This window comes from Lingula anatina, chromosome 1 (assembly GCF_051362555.1).
Source record: "Lingula anatina isolate TDL-2025a chromosome 1, LinAna3.0, whole genome shotgun sequence".
Lineage (NCBI taxonomy): Eukaryota > Metazoa > Brachiopoda > Lingulata > Lingulida > Lingulidae > Lingula > Lingula anatina.
In genome coordinates, this window is record NC_141767.1 from 37,993,454 (window position 1) to 38,011,400 (window position 17,947).

Here is a 17,947-nt window from a genome sequence, read left to right on the forward strand (position 1 = left end):
TGTCCAATGAAAGCGGCGTACTGAGACACACCTCCAGTCATGGGTCGCTGATTGGTCAATGTAAAAGGGGCTGTGTTGCTTCCAGTATAAATCGCTGGATGGAGTAAATATAATATTTGATATACTGAAGAATCGAAAAACAGTCGCCATTGCTTTTAAGGTAATCTTTTTTTACAAGTTTGTTCACACAGTTAAAAAAACGTTGATTTGATGCTGGATTTCTTTAGTGTTTGGCCAACCTACGTGCTTTGGGACTCCGTCTGGTTTTTTAAATAAATCCAGGTAAGTGTTACAGATTTAAGTGAAAGAAAACGGGAAAGGTACGATAACTTTATCTGAACAATTCACGCTTCTCAGAAAGTGTCCTAATGCAGCCTTGCACCAAAATTTTATGGAACCTATTCAATGACGGCTATTGTTTACCTTGTTTGTTTTACCCCTTTGTCAGGTGAAGAGGATAGTTTGGCTATAGCAGCGACTGAACCTATTGTCTCATTTCATACTGTTTACACATTTTCTATTTCCGAATGATTAAAATGAACTTTGAACTTAGCATTTATACACTGCACGACAGTAAAATCTCAATACAGTTAAATGAGTGGGAAAGGTACCATGAAAGGGATGTTGCTGGGTTGATACGATCAATTAAAGAAATGGACTTTGGACCGTATGTGGATCTCTATGTGTAATGTGTGTATACGTGGGGAAATAAGGCCAAGTCATCTGCCCTTGATGCATGGTTATTACCATAATTAACCTGGAATGTCACATTTAACTATGTAACTCTTATCATGTGAAAGACTGAGCTCACAAAAAATTTGGGAGCAGACTTGCAGTGTGAAAATATTCAATGCGCAGTTGTCAAGAATAACCTTCTCAAATATATGTATATATCACTAAGTCCTGTCTGTTAAAAAGACTATTAACATTCCCATCTGTGTTTACTTATACAGGTGTTTCCCGCCAGTTGTGGCGAGGCGTGACCCAAGCTAATGTCACTTCGATCTGCAGAATCACTTATGTTTGTGCACGTTTTTGTTTTCATCACGGGAAAACTGATGTTTGATTTAAGCGAGCACAATTCCTACGCTGTTCATTATATCGCTTCAGTACGCGTCGTTTTGTAGGTCTAAATGTTGTACATTTCATATTATATATTACAGTATTTTGGATAACTGGTAAACATGACTTCCGCGCCAAAGGTGCCTGAATTCACGCTGGGCACCAAGATCCTGAGTGCGGGCCTGGCTGCCTGCACAGCAGACGTGATCACCTTCCCGCTGGATATGGCCAAAGTTCGATTACAGGTAAGTTTTGGCTAAGAAATATCGAACTGTTGACAGTGATATGAATGTTTTATGGCCCGCTTCTCACGAGTTTCGTTTGTGCGTTTTTAAGTAGTTTGATAATAATGTAAACAGCAATACATCATCATAAAACACGTCATTGGAAGCGCATAATGCCGTATACTGTGTTTTTCTTCATTCATTAAAAAAAAATTGTATTCCTAAAACATTTCTAGATCCAAGGAGAATCGTCCTTAATTTCTGCCTGTGGTGCGCATTTGGCCGGCGCCCCTCCGAAGTACCATGGCGTCTTCGGGACTATTAGAACTATAGTGATACACGAAGGTGCCCGGGGACTGTACGGCGGACTGGTCGCAGGACTTCAACGACAGATGTGCTTCGCCTCTGTGAGAATAGGACTTTATGATCACGTGAAAGGATATTACCACAGTTTCTTCAATCGTTAGTACTTTTAGCAGTCACAGACTGCTTATTTCAAAGTGTAAATGCAGTAGAATTTTGAGCCAGATTTGCAAAATTATATAATTATAGTGAAGATTTATCGTTTCTATATTAAAAGGATTCGGGAATATCTTTATAATTGTGGTGCTTATCCTACTCTCATCAAAATGAGGGGGGGGGGGGTGTTATAATAAATTTATCTTGCAAGTGGGTACATACGGAGACGCAAAATTACAGGGTATGCGTCAACGCTGTATGAAGCATTCGTGAAATTGTCCTTGTAGGTCCAGTCAGCGAGCCACACATTGGGATCCGTATTCTGGCCGGTGTTACCACAGGTGCGCTGGCCGTTCAGTTTGCACAGCCTACAGACGTGGTGAAAGTGCGCATGCAAGCGCAAGGAAATGGTGTGCTCCCGAAGCGCTACGACAGCGCGTTTTCTGCGTACAAAACCATAGCCAAACAAGAAGGGATACGAGGTTTATGGAAAGGTTCGTTTTGAAGTAGATTGGATTATCTATTGGTTTATCCCCTCCCACACCAACCTGAGAAAATCACAAAGAAGAAAAAAAAAAAAAAAGGTTTTTGAAGTAAAGTACTTTCTGGTTTAAACATACGATTTACAAAACTTCTTCTTTCGAAACACAATACATCACAACGAAACATGTTTTAGTCACCGGAATAACCGGAAAAAGTTAACTTTCTAACGGCATTAAAACTTTTTAATCAGTAGAGACCACGAGCTGGTTAAATGCCAGCCAAAAAGCTAATACCCAGTGCAAAATTGCTCTTGGCTCTGTTCAGTCCCGCTGTCACGTTTCCCTTTTGTCACGGTTCAATTATTAATGATCCGTGTCGAATCACGTGCAGGATATTTCATCATCTTGTACGTTTGACTTATAAAAGACCAACATTATTCACGTTTAAACAGCTTATATACTCAATGTCATTATAAATTCATCAAGATAAAGTATTAATTAATTAATTTATAGACTTTATATGGTATATTTAGAATGGATGGGAAATTGATATTAGAATGGATGGGAAATTGAATTTCCCCACTACAGGCTTACTTCGTCTTTTATAATCTTTTTATCACCAAAAAGCCTATAGACTCTATGCATTACCCTAATTCCTCTTATCATTTCTTTTTTTCTGTATCAGGCACAATCCCCAACATGACCAGAAATGCGGTAGTGAACTGTTGTGAATTAGTGTCCTACGACATCATAAAAGAGAAGATCCTAGACTACGACTTAATGTCCGATAATATGCCTTGTCACTTCGTATCCGGCTTCGGCGCTGGTTTCGTCACAACTGTGATAGCCTCCCCCGTAGATGTAGTGAAGACGCGGTTTATGAACTCCGGCAAGGGGACGTACAGGGGCGCCTTCCACTGCGCCACCAAAATGCTAATGGAGGAAGGACCTATGGCTTTTTACAAAGGGTAACACACGGTTTAACTGAAGTGGGATTTTCATAAATACAATAATAATTACAATATAAAATGTGCAAAGCCGTCATACGCAGTGTTAGTTTGTAGGCAAGTATAAGAAAATGGTGCGCTTTTGAAGCGCTAGAGTGAACTGTCTCTACTCACAAAGTTCAAGTTTAAAAGCTAGGGCCTAATATTACACCATATTAGAAAAGATTGAAGACTACAGTTGCAGCTAACGGTGTACTTCTCCTTTTTTAAATAAATAAAAAAGATTCAGACACATTTATCGGACACTGAAAAAGGAACTTTTTAAACTACCACTCAAGGTATCGTGATACTAGACTATCACGTGTTTTTTTACTTATTTTCTGTCAATTTTTGTTATGGCATAAACGAGCTTCATTATTCTATTTCAGATTCACTCCTTCTTTCTTGCGTCTGGGGTCTTGGAATATTGCAATGTTCGTCTGCTTCGAACAGTATAAGAGGTTCATGTACAGAGCAAAAGCTTCTTCAGACAGTATGGCTGTGTAACGTCAGATAAAACTCACCGACACCGTCATAAGCATTAGTGAGATATCAGAACGCCGATGGACTCTGTTCGAGCTGAATGTCATCCATAATAAAACAAGCTGTCCTCACCCAGCTGTGACTTGTCTGCCGTAAGGCCAGAGGTCTTATAGAACGTCTGTGATATTAAAATATGTTTGATGTCTTATATAACATTTAATAAAAAAAGAAGAGAGAGAACGGGATGACCGTGAGCACAAACTAAACCAGTAGTGCAATTATGTAACATACAGTAATCACTGGTTATAAAAAATACATATTGTTTAATACTAAGAAAGATTAACGAATTTAATATAGTATACAATAAAATGGTGCTGTAAACTATTTTAGGACCACAGAGAAAGAGGACAGTTACACAGAATGATGACGGAAGCTTGTCAACTATTTGTGCATAAATTTTACCGCCACTGCTAATTCTCAGTTATAAAAATAGATACGGGGGGAATAATAATCAGTTTTATTGTATTAGTACCTTATATTTTCGCATTATTAAACAATTTATAAAATGAAGAAATAATTAACAAAATATATTAAGAAATAAAAAGACGGCAATTGGATCCAACGGTTCTCTGACTTATTGATTCCATTATGTCTCTATTATCGTAACGTCGTTTTATCAGTAAATATTATTATCATCATTCACCTCTACTGTTAAACTTTATGGAAGTGGTGTATAACGGGGATGTTGTACTTCATGGTGGAGGATGCCCGTTTCATTTTTTTCTGGAATAAAGTGTATTTCAACATCAAGTGGACTTCCGTCACGTCTACATGTATTTGATCGTGAACATTCGTGAACAGTTTTAGCTACAACCCCTCACGTGTTGTAATTTGCATAACAATAAGTTGCTCATCGTAGTGAGAGCGGTATCCGAGGATACTCACTTGGCAGTTGGACACAGTTGGGCGTAGACGCAACAGTATGTGTGGTGAAGTTGCAAGATCGAGGTATTATATAAGGCTTACAAGCAAATATTTGATTCGTAAGTATCACTACTTCTTCAGTAACCCCCACCATGAACTATTTAAAGGCACAGACAAATGAAAGAAAATTTACGACAAATATTTATAAAATGATAATAAGGCGATTCTTTGTCATATTAATTATTTATACTCACCATTACTTAGAATATTTTGGTTTTGATAAAGTATTACAATGCTGTTAGTCTGCAAACGTATGTAGTAAACGGCGCTCTCAGCTGACCTTAACAAAAACCTGTCTACTTGAAATCTTCAGCTCTCCTCTCGGACATATTTGGAAGACACTGGGTTTTTAAAAATAGCTTTCATTTAGATGTAAGAATTGCCGTAAAGAACACTTTCTACTTAATATCATATGCCCGTCACATATTTGAGCTTCTTATGAAAGGATATCGTGTACGTCATTTTTATGGACAAATTCTTTATACAACTGTCATCAACAAAATTCAAACGTCGCGATAACTCGTGACACAATGATTAACAAAGAAATATTTTACGTAGAATAACTGTGTGGCGTCTCCAGCGTACTGTGTGTTGTACATTCATTACACGACCAATTATATTACAACTTTAAAATGCATCAAAATTAGTGTTGCCTCCCCTCCGCCGCCCACTCGTGTTGCAGATCGATTATAGAAACATTTATAACATTTTAAACAGAAAGTGCATTATATTTTGAATAATGGAAATAGCAATGATTTTTTAACTTTATTAAAAAGGTTGTAATTCCAACGTTTCTTTTTTTAAAAAATTATTTTGAACAGTTTCTGGCAAGGTATCTCAAACTGTCATATTTCAGGTTATAATATTAGCGTTATATACCTTGCTTTTGGCAAATTTTATTTGGGGAGGCGGGAGGGGCGTGGGGGTAACTGGGTCGTAAATTAAGACACCAATAAAAGCACACATAATTCCCAACGTTAATGCCCTTTCCTCTGTGATATATCAAATGCAGTAGTTATATTTGGAGAGCCTGTCTAATATTCTCTCATTCCAGAAGCCCACCGAGATACAGCACAACATGCGCTGAAAGCGGCAGTCAGGTAGCCTTTGGTTCGTATTCAGGAACCCTACACACATTCATCTTTTATATCAAATCTGAATATATACTTTTATAATTGTACGCTTTTTCATTTTCATGTGAAATTATGATAAAGGTGGTAGAAATAGCAACAGGAGATAAGTAGTAAGATCATATATCTGACCTGTAAATATTGCCTCATTTTCTTGTCCTTGTTTCTTTGGATGATTCAAATTGAAATGTTTAAAAACTTTGTAAATATACCATGTATTTAAAAAATAATAGAATTAGAGCACTTGACCTGCCTTAACCCGCTAAAAGGAAATATATGTTTTCCAATGTGTACATTAATGATCATGTTTTTTGTAAGTTTGTTATGTATTTTGGTCTAAGTTTCACTCTTATCCCTTGTAGCATATTCATTTGTCCTGCTGGATATCATATATTTTCTTAATATAGTACAGGACCACTTTTGACAGGTCCTGGTTTTTGCTGCCACAAATTGATTTGCATTTGATAACCTTCATGCTATTTTAAAAATTGAACAAAAATTCTGAAGTTTAGATCTAAATAACAACAGTTCAAATTTACCCAATTAGGCATATAATATGTATTCTGATGGAATTAAATTGAAAATTTTCAATTCCTGTTCCATGCAAAAAGGTTTCCCAGTTCAAAGTGATATTTGAAATGTTTTGTTTCCTTGCATTCATGGAACAAATTTAATATTTCAAATAGTCTCAAATCTGCAATAAATTATGTTATGAAGAAGGCCTTGTTAGTTTGTTTGTTTGCTTGCTCTTTGACACCCCTTTTCCTCATTTATTATATGCAAATTTAACTACTATTTTATTGCACATTTTTGATGATTAGTTTGCACTTGCCCCTAAACTGAATGGATTGTAACAACCTGGCACCCATCAATTCCCATTGATTCACTCCAACTGTCAACTTTTAAATCAAATGTACTTGTTCACCAGGTCACACCTCAATAAGCGTGAACTCCTGCCATCTAACATCCCTAGAATTTGATTGATTCTTGTAAATCTGTCCCCCATCTGATGGAATGGACTGGCCCAACCTTCAGCCAATAAAATGAAATGGGCTTGTCCAAAATGACACCCCTCATTCAAATATCATATTTCCCACCTCTCAGCCCCAAAATTAAATGGGCTCTTCCTACCTGTCACCTTTGAAATGGAATGAACTTGTCCTACCTGTACCCCCTACAAATTAAATGGACCAGCCACATCTGTCATCCCTAAATGGTTTAAATTCTTCCTACCACCCCTTCAAATACAATGGACTCTTCCCACTTAACAGCCCCTTACTTAAATGGACTCTTCCCATCTGCTCCATTAAAAAGAACGATCTTTCCCAACCTGACCCCTCAAATGGAATGAACTTGTCCAACCTGACACCCCTAGAATTGAATAAACTTATCCTACCTGTACCTCTTTGAATAAAATGGACTATTCCTACCTGTCCCCCCCCCTTTAAATAGGTCTTTACCGACCTGACACCCCTGAAGTAGAATGAATTTGCCAAACCTGATACCCCTACAGTTGAATGGACTTGCCTTACATGTATCCCCTTTGAATGAAAGGACTCCCCATGCCTACTCCAGCAGTTGAGGGGCATATTGATTGAAGCATTAAGAAAATGATTTTTTTCTATAAAAGCAATTATATGCTTTGCTACAACATTCCATATATCATCGTATATTACTCAATTCATCTGTACAGTTTTTGCGATAGGAAGGTAAAAGAATTAGCTATGCCAAAAGAAATCATTAAATTTCCCATAATAAATTATACAAACAAAAACACAGATATTGTAGCTCTTTTTAATCATAACAGCCTATGATCAGAAGCGATTAATATGTTTTGAAAATGTACTTTGTAAAAGGTTAAAAAAATCTATGCCAAAAGTGAATTACATTAAATCAAAATATTATAAAATAAATAGCAAGTGAACACGAGTAAGCAAGAAAAATACATGTATACAAAAGACACTTATATTATATATAAATTCACAGCCTATGATCAGCAGCAATTTTTAGTTGTTACTGTTCTTAAATTACATTATAAGATCAACCAAATAAAATCAGCTGAGTGTCTCTCAGCAATAGTCTACATGATACTGTGCTTAGATAGAATCCTATTCCACTGGAGATTATCAAAATATTATGTTCCTGAACCTTGTGACATGTGGACACTGCATTCTTCTTCCACGCTAATAAGAACCTTTATAGCTGAAACAGTGAAAATGAGTTATTCAAATGGATTCAATGTTAAGTAAAGCATGATTATTCTTTGATTATACTTTATATGTTTGACCTTACCTAATAATAGAAGAGAAAATCTAAAACCTTTCTTTAATTTCAAGTTGGCAGCATACAGTACTCATATACTGTTTACTGTTTACTACATGTATATAAATGACGTAGATGTATTTCATTGTGTTCATATTTCTTACCTTGTCCACATCTTAACAGTAACATCTGGCCTTCAAAATACCTGGAAACACAAACAATAGATTTACAAATAGTAATAAATTATTATTGAAAATGAACCTTTCTTGATTAGAATATATAAAGTTGAGAAATGGATGACCTGTCATTTGAATAAAAGTTTAAATTTAAAAAATCTAAAAGGTCCTATGATATGAAAAAACAAAACTTACCCTGATTCCTAGCTTAAACCTCTTGGGTGCAGATACTGGAGGATCAATCACTGTCGGTGTGCAACATCTCTGACCACTATCCAAATCATATGACCTCTTTTGCTGGAAACCTCTTTTTGGAGGTTCTGAACCATTCAATATAAGAGCTTCAGTGTCTGGCTGTGAGGAATACCCACCAGGTGGCAGCACTGGCTGCAGTGATGATGCACCAGGTAGCAGCACTGGGCGTGAGGAAGACACTCCAGATGACAGCATCATTGTGAACATGACCCCTTTATCATTATCTCCTGTTTTCTTTCCTCCTCCAGTACCTCTCTGCTGATCAGAATCACTGCTACTCTGTCTTCTCAGCTGTTCCCTTTCATACTCAATATTGGTGTTCTTTATCTTGCCTCCTCCTCCTCCTCCTCCTCCACCTCCTCCTCTCCTTTCTGCAGCCATCTGACGGTTTTCCATTATTTGAACCTGCAAATATTTTATAAGTATGTCAAACTTTCTACTGACAGCTATGAAGTCTAAGGTTGATACATATGTCGACAGGATATCTTTAGATGATTAAAACAGTAATGCAAACAAATACTGGTTGGATATACTGGTATATATAAACCTTATTCAGATATATAAGTCTAACTTGAACTTAAATGCCAGCCATTTAATTATTTATATGCTCTCTTTCAAATATATATATATATATATATCAGGCCTGTAGCCAGCAATTTCAAAAGGGTGGTTCTTTTTCTGAAAAAGTGGACCTTTTCGCATAAAAACTTCATGTACCTAGATCAAATTTTACCCAGAGTGGACCTTTTCCTAGCAAAAGGGGCAGTTCTTTTGAACCCCCCCCCCCCCCCCGCTACAGGCCTGTATATATATATATATATATATATATATATATATATATATATATATATATAACCAGTTATTGTATATATATAAAACTAAGAGTGCATTCTCAATGAATTAAGCCAGGCTTTACAAAGCCGGTGACCTAAAAATGGCGGACGTACATGAAAGAAAAACCGCCTAATCTTTTAATAGTCTCTCCGCCTTCCCACACATCGTCTCTGCGGGGTACAGTAATTAAATCTCGGCTCCGTTCGCCATGCGGAAGCTACCTGAGAAATATTAAGTGCGCATGCTCATCAGTTAAACTCGTGGTGAAGAAGGCATGGCGGCTGAAGGCAATCGAAGGAAAAAAGCTCTTCTGTTCTATTATCTTTCAAAACAGAGACGAAAAAGGAATAATTTGGCCCGTAGAGCAGCAATGAATTGACTATCTACGGAGATAATATCACCAGAGATATTCACGGAAATATTAATGTTCGGAGCCGAGATTTAATTACTGTACCCCGCAGGGACGACGTGTGGGGAGGCGTGTGAGAGGCGGAGAGACTATTAAAAGATTAGGCGGTTTTTCTTTCATGTACGTCCGCCATTTTTAGGTCACCGGCTTTGTAAAGCCTGGCTTAATTCGTTGAGAATGCGCTCTAAGATATATGAAGTTATAAAGTTTAATAAGGTGTTTTCAAAATATCACCTGTTACATGGCTCTGAGCTAAAAGCAAAGTAAATGTAATAATGAGTGGTCTAAAATACATCTTCAAATATGTCTTGCTATTATCACCAAAACTTAACCAATGTGCCAATTGAGACAACACAATTTACTGTGAAAAAAGAAAGAAAAAAAAAATTCAAAAATACCCTCTTTCTCACCTGCTCTTCAATCATTCTGAACTGCCATGGCCATTGTATGTTGTATAAAAACTGTCTATGGTCAAATCTGTTATCATCCACACTATAGCTTTCGGCATGGTAGGAAGGTGTAATGACAGTCATCTTATGCCGATTAATGGAATAGTACCTGAAGAAGTGCTTTACCTTGGAGGCAACCTTTTCAGAGAAAGAAAGGAAACGTTAAAACTGCTTTATGATCCCTTTATGGTAGTTCATATATTGACCAGTATCCAGTTGCTTAATAGATATTATATCATAAAATAGACATGCTTACTTCATTACAGGAATATTTATGATCAACATGCCATTGCCTACATATAGTTCATAGTTTGCTAAAATCTTACTTGTCTTGGAGTACAGTTTTCTTTCCAAGTGTGCACTAATTTGCCAAACATGCTATATGGACCACAAAATGCCTGCTTTCGAAGGCGACCATAGACTGAAAGTTCATCATAAGTCATACCCATATCTTGCTGAAAACCAAAATTGATTTTTTTTATAAAACATGCATCGATGATGGGAAAGTATATCTCATGTAGTCCTCAAGTCCAAATTCTGATGTCAATTTGTGAGTGGTATAGTATTTACAGCATCCCAAAAATGAATTAAATTAAAGAAAGTAACATTAGAATAGTACATTATTTGGGACACCCTGTAGATAAGCACTACTTTTAACTGATTAATAGATTTTTTAATATTCTAGAATCAGTGTAATGATTTCTGACATCCTACCTCATCTGTCTGTACTAGTTTGCCATCCATGAGTGGTTCCAGCTCTGCAGTTGGAGGTGCAGAAAATATGCTGCAACAAAATTTTTACAAAATGGTAATTTCATAATGATAATAAACTGTCAAAATAAAATGCAAACTATTATCTGATTTTTTCTTTTGCTGCACAAATTACAAATAAAATGTATCTAACATGATTTATGTAAATGACAGTTTGGATCCAAACTTACTCTTTCAAAGCTGTAAAGCCAAATTTATTAATCGAGTAAGTGATAAACTTCCTGAGGTCTGTTTTACTGATGGCCCCTATTGGGTTCAGATCAGCACTGGAGCAGTCATATTTGGTAAGGTAGCCACGCAAACTGAAAGATTAATTAAATAATAATTTTAACACTTGAGGACAAAACAAAAAGAAAACTGGAGGATCACCTGAACCTTATATATTATATATCTAATGCCTGACTTCCTTTCCATTTATCTCCATATACATATCTTAATTAACCTGACCAGGGACATCTCGAATCTTTTATCCTGACATGTCCAGCTACTAAATATCACCTTTCATCTACATTTGAAGAGCCCAACACCAGCAGTCCTCCTGGTCTCCCTCTGGCCCATAGAGATAACTGTGCAAATAGGTAAGCTAGAACCATACGCAGCCTGGCCTGGAATTGAAAAACATTTAAAGTAAACTGGCTTAATTAATAATAAAATTAGGTGTTCAGGCTAATCATTTTACATGGATATGATTTTTAAGTATATCTACATAAATTTCAACATTGTTACATTAATCCCATTGATTATGTTATCCTTTTGATAATTTTGACTGAGTAATGAAATCTCAAATTAGTTGTTTTTTTTTTTGTAAATATGCTTGATAAATATTGATTAAAAATTACCCTGTAGGATGTCATTTTTACAGCAAGGCTAGTTAATAAAAACAACAAAAAAACATGTACCTGGATATTCTGCATTGCCACATTCTCTCTCAGACTGCCCCCATGAGCCTTGAACCTGGGTACAAGCCCCATCACTGCAGTAAATATACCCAGAACTGCTGCCACTGCTGTGTCTATTTTGATTTGAAGATGGTGACTGAAAAAAAGAAAGACATAATCATCACACAATGTTTAATGTTCTGTATTAATATTAGTACAACACAAGATGCAAGAAGAGATTGTCTAATAACCATGCATACTTTCAATTACCAAGGAAAAAAACGATAATCTATTTTCGCACATGTAATGCTCTCTGCCAACAAACAATAAAGGGAAACTATCAATGAAATTTTTAAAATTATCTCGCAGATTACATATGTTTATCATGCTTCTGGAAATACCATAAGTTATTCATTCTGTTAAGTATGCATTTTAACAAACAATCAAACAGTACTTGAATGATAATTTACATTCACCTTCCTATCTGCTCAGCAAGCTTCCTTGACCTTTCCATAGTTTCTTTTGAACTATGATCTGTTGCCATATAGCAAGTGGTGAATACTCTATTGGCCAGTTCTTTGGGGTCTGTAGGAATGTAGTTTGGGTCTCCTGTAATTTTCCTGGCATCCTCTAATACTTTGGAATCTGCAAAATTATATGAATATTAAAACACTGTATAAATATATTAGGAGTGAAAAAAGTAGTTGGGGTAATATTTGTTTCAAATGGACCTTCAATGTAATTATAAAATAAAAGGGAGTCCTACCTCCCTCAAGCACAGCTTCACAGACCAGATGACACATGGAGGCCACTATACAAGCAGTACTGGAGCTGTCAATGCCACCACTGAGAGGCAAGAAATATCCTCCGCTGCCACTGCGGCGTAAGTAATCCCAAAGCCAACATGCTGGACCAAGGCTTAAATAAATGAAAAAGAAGTTATACTCAGATCTTGCACTATAACTGGAAAATACTTTCACAAAACCATGTTCTTACTTTATTACTGAACAAATCTGGTCAATTTTTAACAATTCTGGGAACAGAAATATCTTAAAAAAGCTCACGCAATCTCCTCCTCTGGTGTGTGGTATTTCCATTCTATTGGCTCATAGACAGGAAAGAAAAAGTCATCTTCATGAGACAATGAAAAATCCACCTTCACTCTCGGAAAGGCTTTACATGTAGCTGCCTACAAAACACAAGTATCAAACAGTCCTTTAACAATACAACATTAACCTTCAAAAATAGATAATAGCAGTATCAAAATTAGACTTATAATGTAGTCGCAATTCCAGATAACTATTTTTAGCACAGTAGATCAATATATTAAGAAAGTATAATCTAGCTTACTCTTCCAAATAATTAACAATAAGAATCAATTCTTACAGATTGACACCTGGACTTGATCTGATTTTTATAGCCACGGACATCTTCCAAGTCTAAAGTTGCTGTCAATACTTCCTGAAAATAGCCACACATGCATCTTACTCATTCATTTACAAATGTGGTGCTGCAGAAAAAGGCTTCTTCAAAGTGAATCTAATCTGCATTTACAAATGTGGTGCAGTAAAAGGCATCTTCAAAGTGAATCTAAACTGTTCAAATACAAAACAGAGCAATGCTTTAAGTGGACATATAATATTCAGAACTAAGGCTGTCATGAAACAAAATTACAAATAATGTTCACAGAAATAAATTAGACAATGGCATTAAAGAATCAATGCAGTTGTCTTAAATCCATTTTAAAGACCATATATAATACCAAGTATTCAAGGTAAGTTATACTTCCATTATGCTGTACAATCATTAAGCATGATGTCACTTTTTTGCCTCTTTTATAAGGTTTTTATTTGGATGTTAAACATGAAGAAAGCATACCACTTCATTCAAAGAGAACTGTTTTCCCTGAGCAATTATGTCTCCATTTATTGCTATCTTTGATCTGCCATCAAAATACAGTCTGTCTCCATCACAGCCTATCTGGTTGGCAAACAAATATATGCCACCACTCTGCAACAGAAAAGAAAAGGAAATACTTAATGTAAGTGTATTCCTTGTAATCGGAGATGGAATATTATAATTTGAAACAATCCAAACATATTCAAGTGTATCCTATAGTTTGACTTCCCTTGTAATTGGTGAATAACAAATACATGCTTATTGACACAAGACTATATTCGGTTAAAGAAAAACTGTTTAGGAGGTACATACCTTATATGTTGCACTTTTTACCAAGTCTACACTTTCATAGGCCTTCCTGAGTTGATGGTGACTTCCACTTGCATTAGTAAATATTTCCACTCCATCCAGACCCATAGCCACATGGCGGCTGCGCAAAATAAAAAGTACTATTAATTTTGTGTTATACAATCCCTCACACAGTCAGTCACATTTGGGTAATATCTTGATATTTACCAAAGTTTATTTCTGTTCAATTTTTTTAAATTAAAGATATTCATAAAAAGAAAACTATTTAAGGGTAGTTTTGTTTTTTTTTAATCTGCTGGCAACTTCATGATAAAAGCTGAGATATTCACTGATATAGAAAGGTGATATAACCTGGTACCTACCTTTCTGCTGTCCACAACTCCTCACAAATCTCACTGCCTATACAAGTATCTAAGGTTGATAAGACTGCATCCCCAATTGGTACTGTTTGCTTTGATACAAATACAAGGTAAAACTTAAAGAACCAAAAAACTGTAACCTAAACTGAGCTGAAAGCTGGATGAAATATTTTACCAATTCAATGATGCACAGTATAATAAACTTGGACGTGATTCTGAGACACTTCCCTCAAATGTACTTCAAGCCAATTATTCACCATCTTACCTGTCCTGTTATTTCTTGGATCATGCGAGGGAGAAAATATTCTTCTGTCTGCTGAAGCTTAGCCCAGCCAGTGAAGTAACGATACTCCCTATAGTTGCCATCACATGCCAACTGAATTTTAGGTCTGATCAACAGAATTTTCCTGTCAGATATAACAAAAGCATTAGGAATTATGAAACATAATGCTTATCAGTAAAATGAGCTGTGATAATATTAATTTTTTTAATTCAATTTAATGGAATATACTAGCCAGGAGTATCTGGTGTGTGGTATATGGTCATAAGTTTAAGTGTTGGACACAAAATATATAAAACTAAGTACAAAAAAGAAGGTAAGCTTACATTTCATGATGTTAAATTACATTGATTATTGAAACTCAAATAATGACTAGTTACAAAGTAGATATACATGGTTGTCAGTTGAGATACAGACAGCGTCCTTTAGATCAATTAAACTACAAATGTTGTGGTAATTGGACCTATAAAACATTCCTATAAAATTTACCTGTTAAGAAACAGTACTCTGCAGTTGTAAGCCACATTTTTATGTTTGACTGGCCTGAAATAACAAATATAGCAAAAAAAATTAGGACTGTATGCTAAATAACTAATTAGTTAAAAATGAAGCATTGAAGTAGCCACAGTAAAAAGAAGACAATAAGCACACACTTAGGCAATAAAAACCAAATTCGACCCAGTAATATCCAGAACATACAAAAATACAGCTCTAGGTGCTTTTTAAAAAAAATTTTCAAAGCAAATTTTCACATATATTCTACAATGTATGCAAATGCCATTTTTCTAACCCTGCCATTGATATTAGTCTTGCTATAGCCAATGACTAAATTAACACAACCATCAATTTCTGATAATGCAATGGTAAGTTGGCCAAAAAATAATTATTTGCAAAAATCATACAAGCCTGTGACTGATACTAAGACCCTTTCAGACTGTTAGATATCGTTGTAATACATCCATGATTTATGTTTATTTATAAAAAAATTATGAACACTCACATGCCCACGTCACAAATAATATCCTGACATATGGGAGACTTCAGCAATTGAGCAAGCACTTGGAATGAATGAAGAAATGTATCACTTTCAAGGAAATGATCTTGGCATCCATAACCTCTGAAAAAATGATAAAGTATTTGTTAATGAAAAACCTGCAATTAGCAGAATTGTTTTTACATTATCTCATGCTTTTATAATACCACAGGGCACCAATCACTATTTTATAACAATAATCACAAGAGTTGACCCCATCTTGCACTATTCTTTTAAGGTTAGAGTATTTAGGAATTTGTTATGTTTTGTTTAATAGTACTTGAATTCATGGAAAGAAATGTAATTTACGGAATATCAAGCTCTGGTCCAAGTCTGTAAGTAGCTCCTTTTGCTTTTGCTTCATGAATACCTGAAGTTAGTAATTATACAGTTGAATATATACTGGAGTATGTACTTGGCAGCATCTTATATCCTTAAATGAAAACAAAATAATGTGGATTAAAATAAGAAAAAGATTCTAGAAGACCAGATCCTGTACATCCTTGGATTATTTTTTTGATTGCTTGGGTAATTTCTTTTGGATATATTAATACTATTATTCTAACAACAAGGGAGGGGGGTTACAAAGTGCTGAATTTGGATGTCCAGAGTCTTGGAGATTATTCTACCTTCCGTTCCATGCTACGCCGTCTTGTCACCAATAACTTACTTTGAAGGATTCTCTGCATGTTTCCCTCAAAATCCATAGCCCACTGATTTAAGGAACATGTTGCAACTATCACTTTTCTACCCATTTTATTGCCAAGTACTTTTAAGCCTCTCCAAGGTAGTGTTCCAAGTCCCAAATCCCCTTGGCTTTGATCATCTGCTATGCACCGATGCTACTTTTCTTCTGACAAGACAACACTGCACACATTTTTCACTAAGTTTAAAGCGTGCAAAGGGTGTGTATTTTTATTGCAAAAACATTTTGTCGTAATCATAATTTTTGAAATATGCTAATACATTCAACCCAGAAGAGGAATTCTATGCGGCCTGAAAGGCTATCTTGTTTACCACAGTTAGGGGTAGAAACTGGCAGAAACCACTAAATGGGCCAATCACCGACTGTTGTAGTGCAGTGAGAAAAAAATAGTGCTTTTTCCCAATTTTTTTTTAGTATTTCTTGTGTGTTGCAAGGGTTAATTTTGGTGCCAACTAGCAGGCTAGGTTGTAAACTACTGCCCGTTATTTTTTCAGGATCAGGCACAGGTAGGCAAAGGTGTCGTGCAGTCGTGAGACCTCTGGCGGAGGGAGCTACTATGAGCGGTGCAGTGGTTTGTTTGCAAACAGAGGGGTGCACGTGTTCAAGAAATGCCGGTAAGAAATTTAGTTTGATAACAGTATATTTTTGTGCCATTGAGAGTTCTGCCAGTGTGTCTGCTGTTCATGGGGATAGTAAATATTTCACTTAGACATTTTATTTATGCAGTTTTGCATGCAGGCATTTCTTAGTATGGTCGTTAAATTATGAGAAATTATTTGGTGGTTTCCGCCCTGAGTGAGGCCTAATATCACAACTTTCTTCATAATATTAATGGGTCTTAAAGCAGCATGCTTTTCAATATTTTTTAGAGATTATCAATGTAATAGTGTTCTAAAACCCAGTGGACTGCCCCGTCACGTTAATGCTTATATATCAAGTCCTTTGGTGCCATTTATACATTTTTTCAGTAAACAGTTGTGAAAATCTTTAAGATTACTTTGACTTTCGGGTAACACACATATAGTGTAGGGCTAAAAAATTTCAGTGTGCTCGTTGCCTTTGAGGTGCATCTTGTTTGTGTATGCAGTACTAGTGCTTTTTTTTTCTTGGTGCGGATAGCTGTGTTTAAACTCTGACTGAGGTAAAACAAAAATATGGTTTGGCACACGTTTTTCAGAAAATTAAGAAAGGTATAAGACAGGAGGGGGGTCAGATCCCTGAAGAATTTTTTCTGAATTAAAAGAAGTTGACTTATTTGCTCAATTTGATAAAATAATATCATTGAATAGCTTGTAATTATTCTTTGCTGCACCAAATTCACCATCGACTTTCACAACTGTATTGCATCGTTTAAACTAACAACTCTGTATTTTAAAAATATTTTTTGAATGAATTTAATCGGTATTGTAGCTCAGTTCGATTACATAATATTGTTTTGGATAAAAAAAGTAAATTTTAACATTTTGCTGAATTGAAGTAATTGTTAGTTTGCACAGTTCATTAGTTAATACTATTTT

At 35.7% G+C, this 17,947-nt stretch overlaps 2 protein-coding genes and 1 long non-coding RNA gene across 5 annotated transcripts in view; 2 read left to right on the forward strand and 1 right to left on the reverse strand.

Annotated features, from left to right (window-relative positions):
* Positions 1–3: 3 nt before the first annotated feature.
* LOC106168800 (dicarboxylate carrier UCP2-like) lies at positions 4–4,313 on the forward strand. Of its 2 annotated transcripts, none has more exons than XM_013547989.2 (6): positions 4–160; positions 1,164–1,307; positions 1,523–1,748; positions 2,033–2,239; positions 2,913–3,195; positions 3,603–4,313. In XM_013547989.2, exons 2-6 carry the CDS (start codon positions 1,185–1,187, stop codon positions 3,718–3,720), a joined length of 957 nt encoding a protein of 318 aa, XP_013403443.2. In that variant the 5' UTR covers positions 4–160; positions 1,164–1,184; the 3' UTR covers positions 3,721–4,313. The 2 variants fall into 2 exon arrangements, with proteins under 2 accessions (XP_013403443.2, XP_013403442.2); XM_013547988.2 differs by having other exon boundaries at positions 84–282.
* A 188-nt stretch (positions 4,314–4,501) lies between these two features.
* The window catches only part of LOC147764329 (uncharacterized), a 44,994-nt gene continuing 31,548 nt past the window's right edge, over positions 4,502–17,947 (forward strand). For both annotated transcript variants that reach the window (XR_015332069.1, XR_015332070.1), the window contains exons 1-3: positions 4,502–4,739; positions 5,735–5,780; positions 16,925–17,044. This is a non-coding gene — a long non-coding RNA (uncharacterized LOC147764329). The remainder of the gene's footprint in view (positions 4,740–5,734; positions 5,781–16,924; positions 17,045–17,947) is intronic.
* Positions 7,589–16,573, reverse strand: LOC106177274 (glutamine-dependent NAD(+) synthetase). The gene is made up of 21 exons (XM_087001852.1): positions 16,395–16,573; positions 16,034–16,094; positions 15,692–15,808; positions 15,181–15,234; positions 14,677–14,818; positions 14,415–14,503; positions 14,056–14,173; positions 13,723–13,854; positions 13,231–13,305; positions 12,909–13,033; positions 12,611–12,762; positions 12,321–12,489; positions 11,866–12,001; positions 11,465–11,571; positions 11,137–11,268; positions 10,910–10,979; positions 10,522–10,650; positions 10,157–10,333; positions 8,444–8,908; positions 8,237–8,277; positions 7,589–8,012 (listed from the first exon to the last, which is right to left on the reverse strand). Exons 1-20 carry the CDS (start codon positions 16,477–16,479, stop codon positions 8,269–8,271), a joined length of 2,544 nt encoding a protein of 847 aa, XP_086857978.1. The 5' UTR covers positions 16,480–16,573; the 3' UTR covers positions 7,589–8,012; positions 8,237–8,268.

Excerpts from the sequence above, each read along its gene's own strand:
- LOC106168800 (XM_013547989.2), top strand. The coding sequence starts at position 1,185 with ATGACTTCCGCGCCAAAGGTGCCTGAATTCACGCTGGGCACCAAGATC. Across the intron at positions 1,749-2,032 it reads TTACCACAGTTTCTTCAATC|GTCCAGTCAGCGAGCCACAC; the intron begins GTTAGTACTTTT and ends TTGTCCTTGTAG. Across the intron at positions 2,240-2,912 it reads GATACGAGGTTTATGGAAAG|GCACAATCCCCAACATGACC; the intron begins GTTCGTTTTGAA and ends TTTCTGTATCAG.
- LOC106177274 (XM_087001852.1), bottom strand. The coding sequence starts at position 16,479 with ATGGGTAGAAAAGTGATAGTTGCAACATGTTCCTTAAATCAGTGGGCT. Across the intron at positions 14,819-15,180 it reads AGAGTACTGTTTCTTAACAG|GAAAATTCTGTTGATCAGAC; the intron begins GTAAATTTTATA and ends TATATCTGACAG. Across the intron at positions 11,572-11,865 it reads TGGCAATGCAGAATATCCAG|GCCAGGCTGCGTATGGTTCT; the intron begins GTACATGTTTTT and ends TTTCAATTCCAG.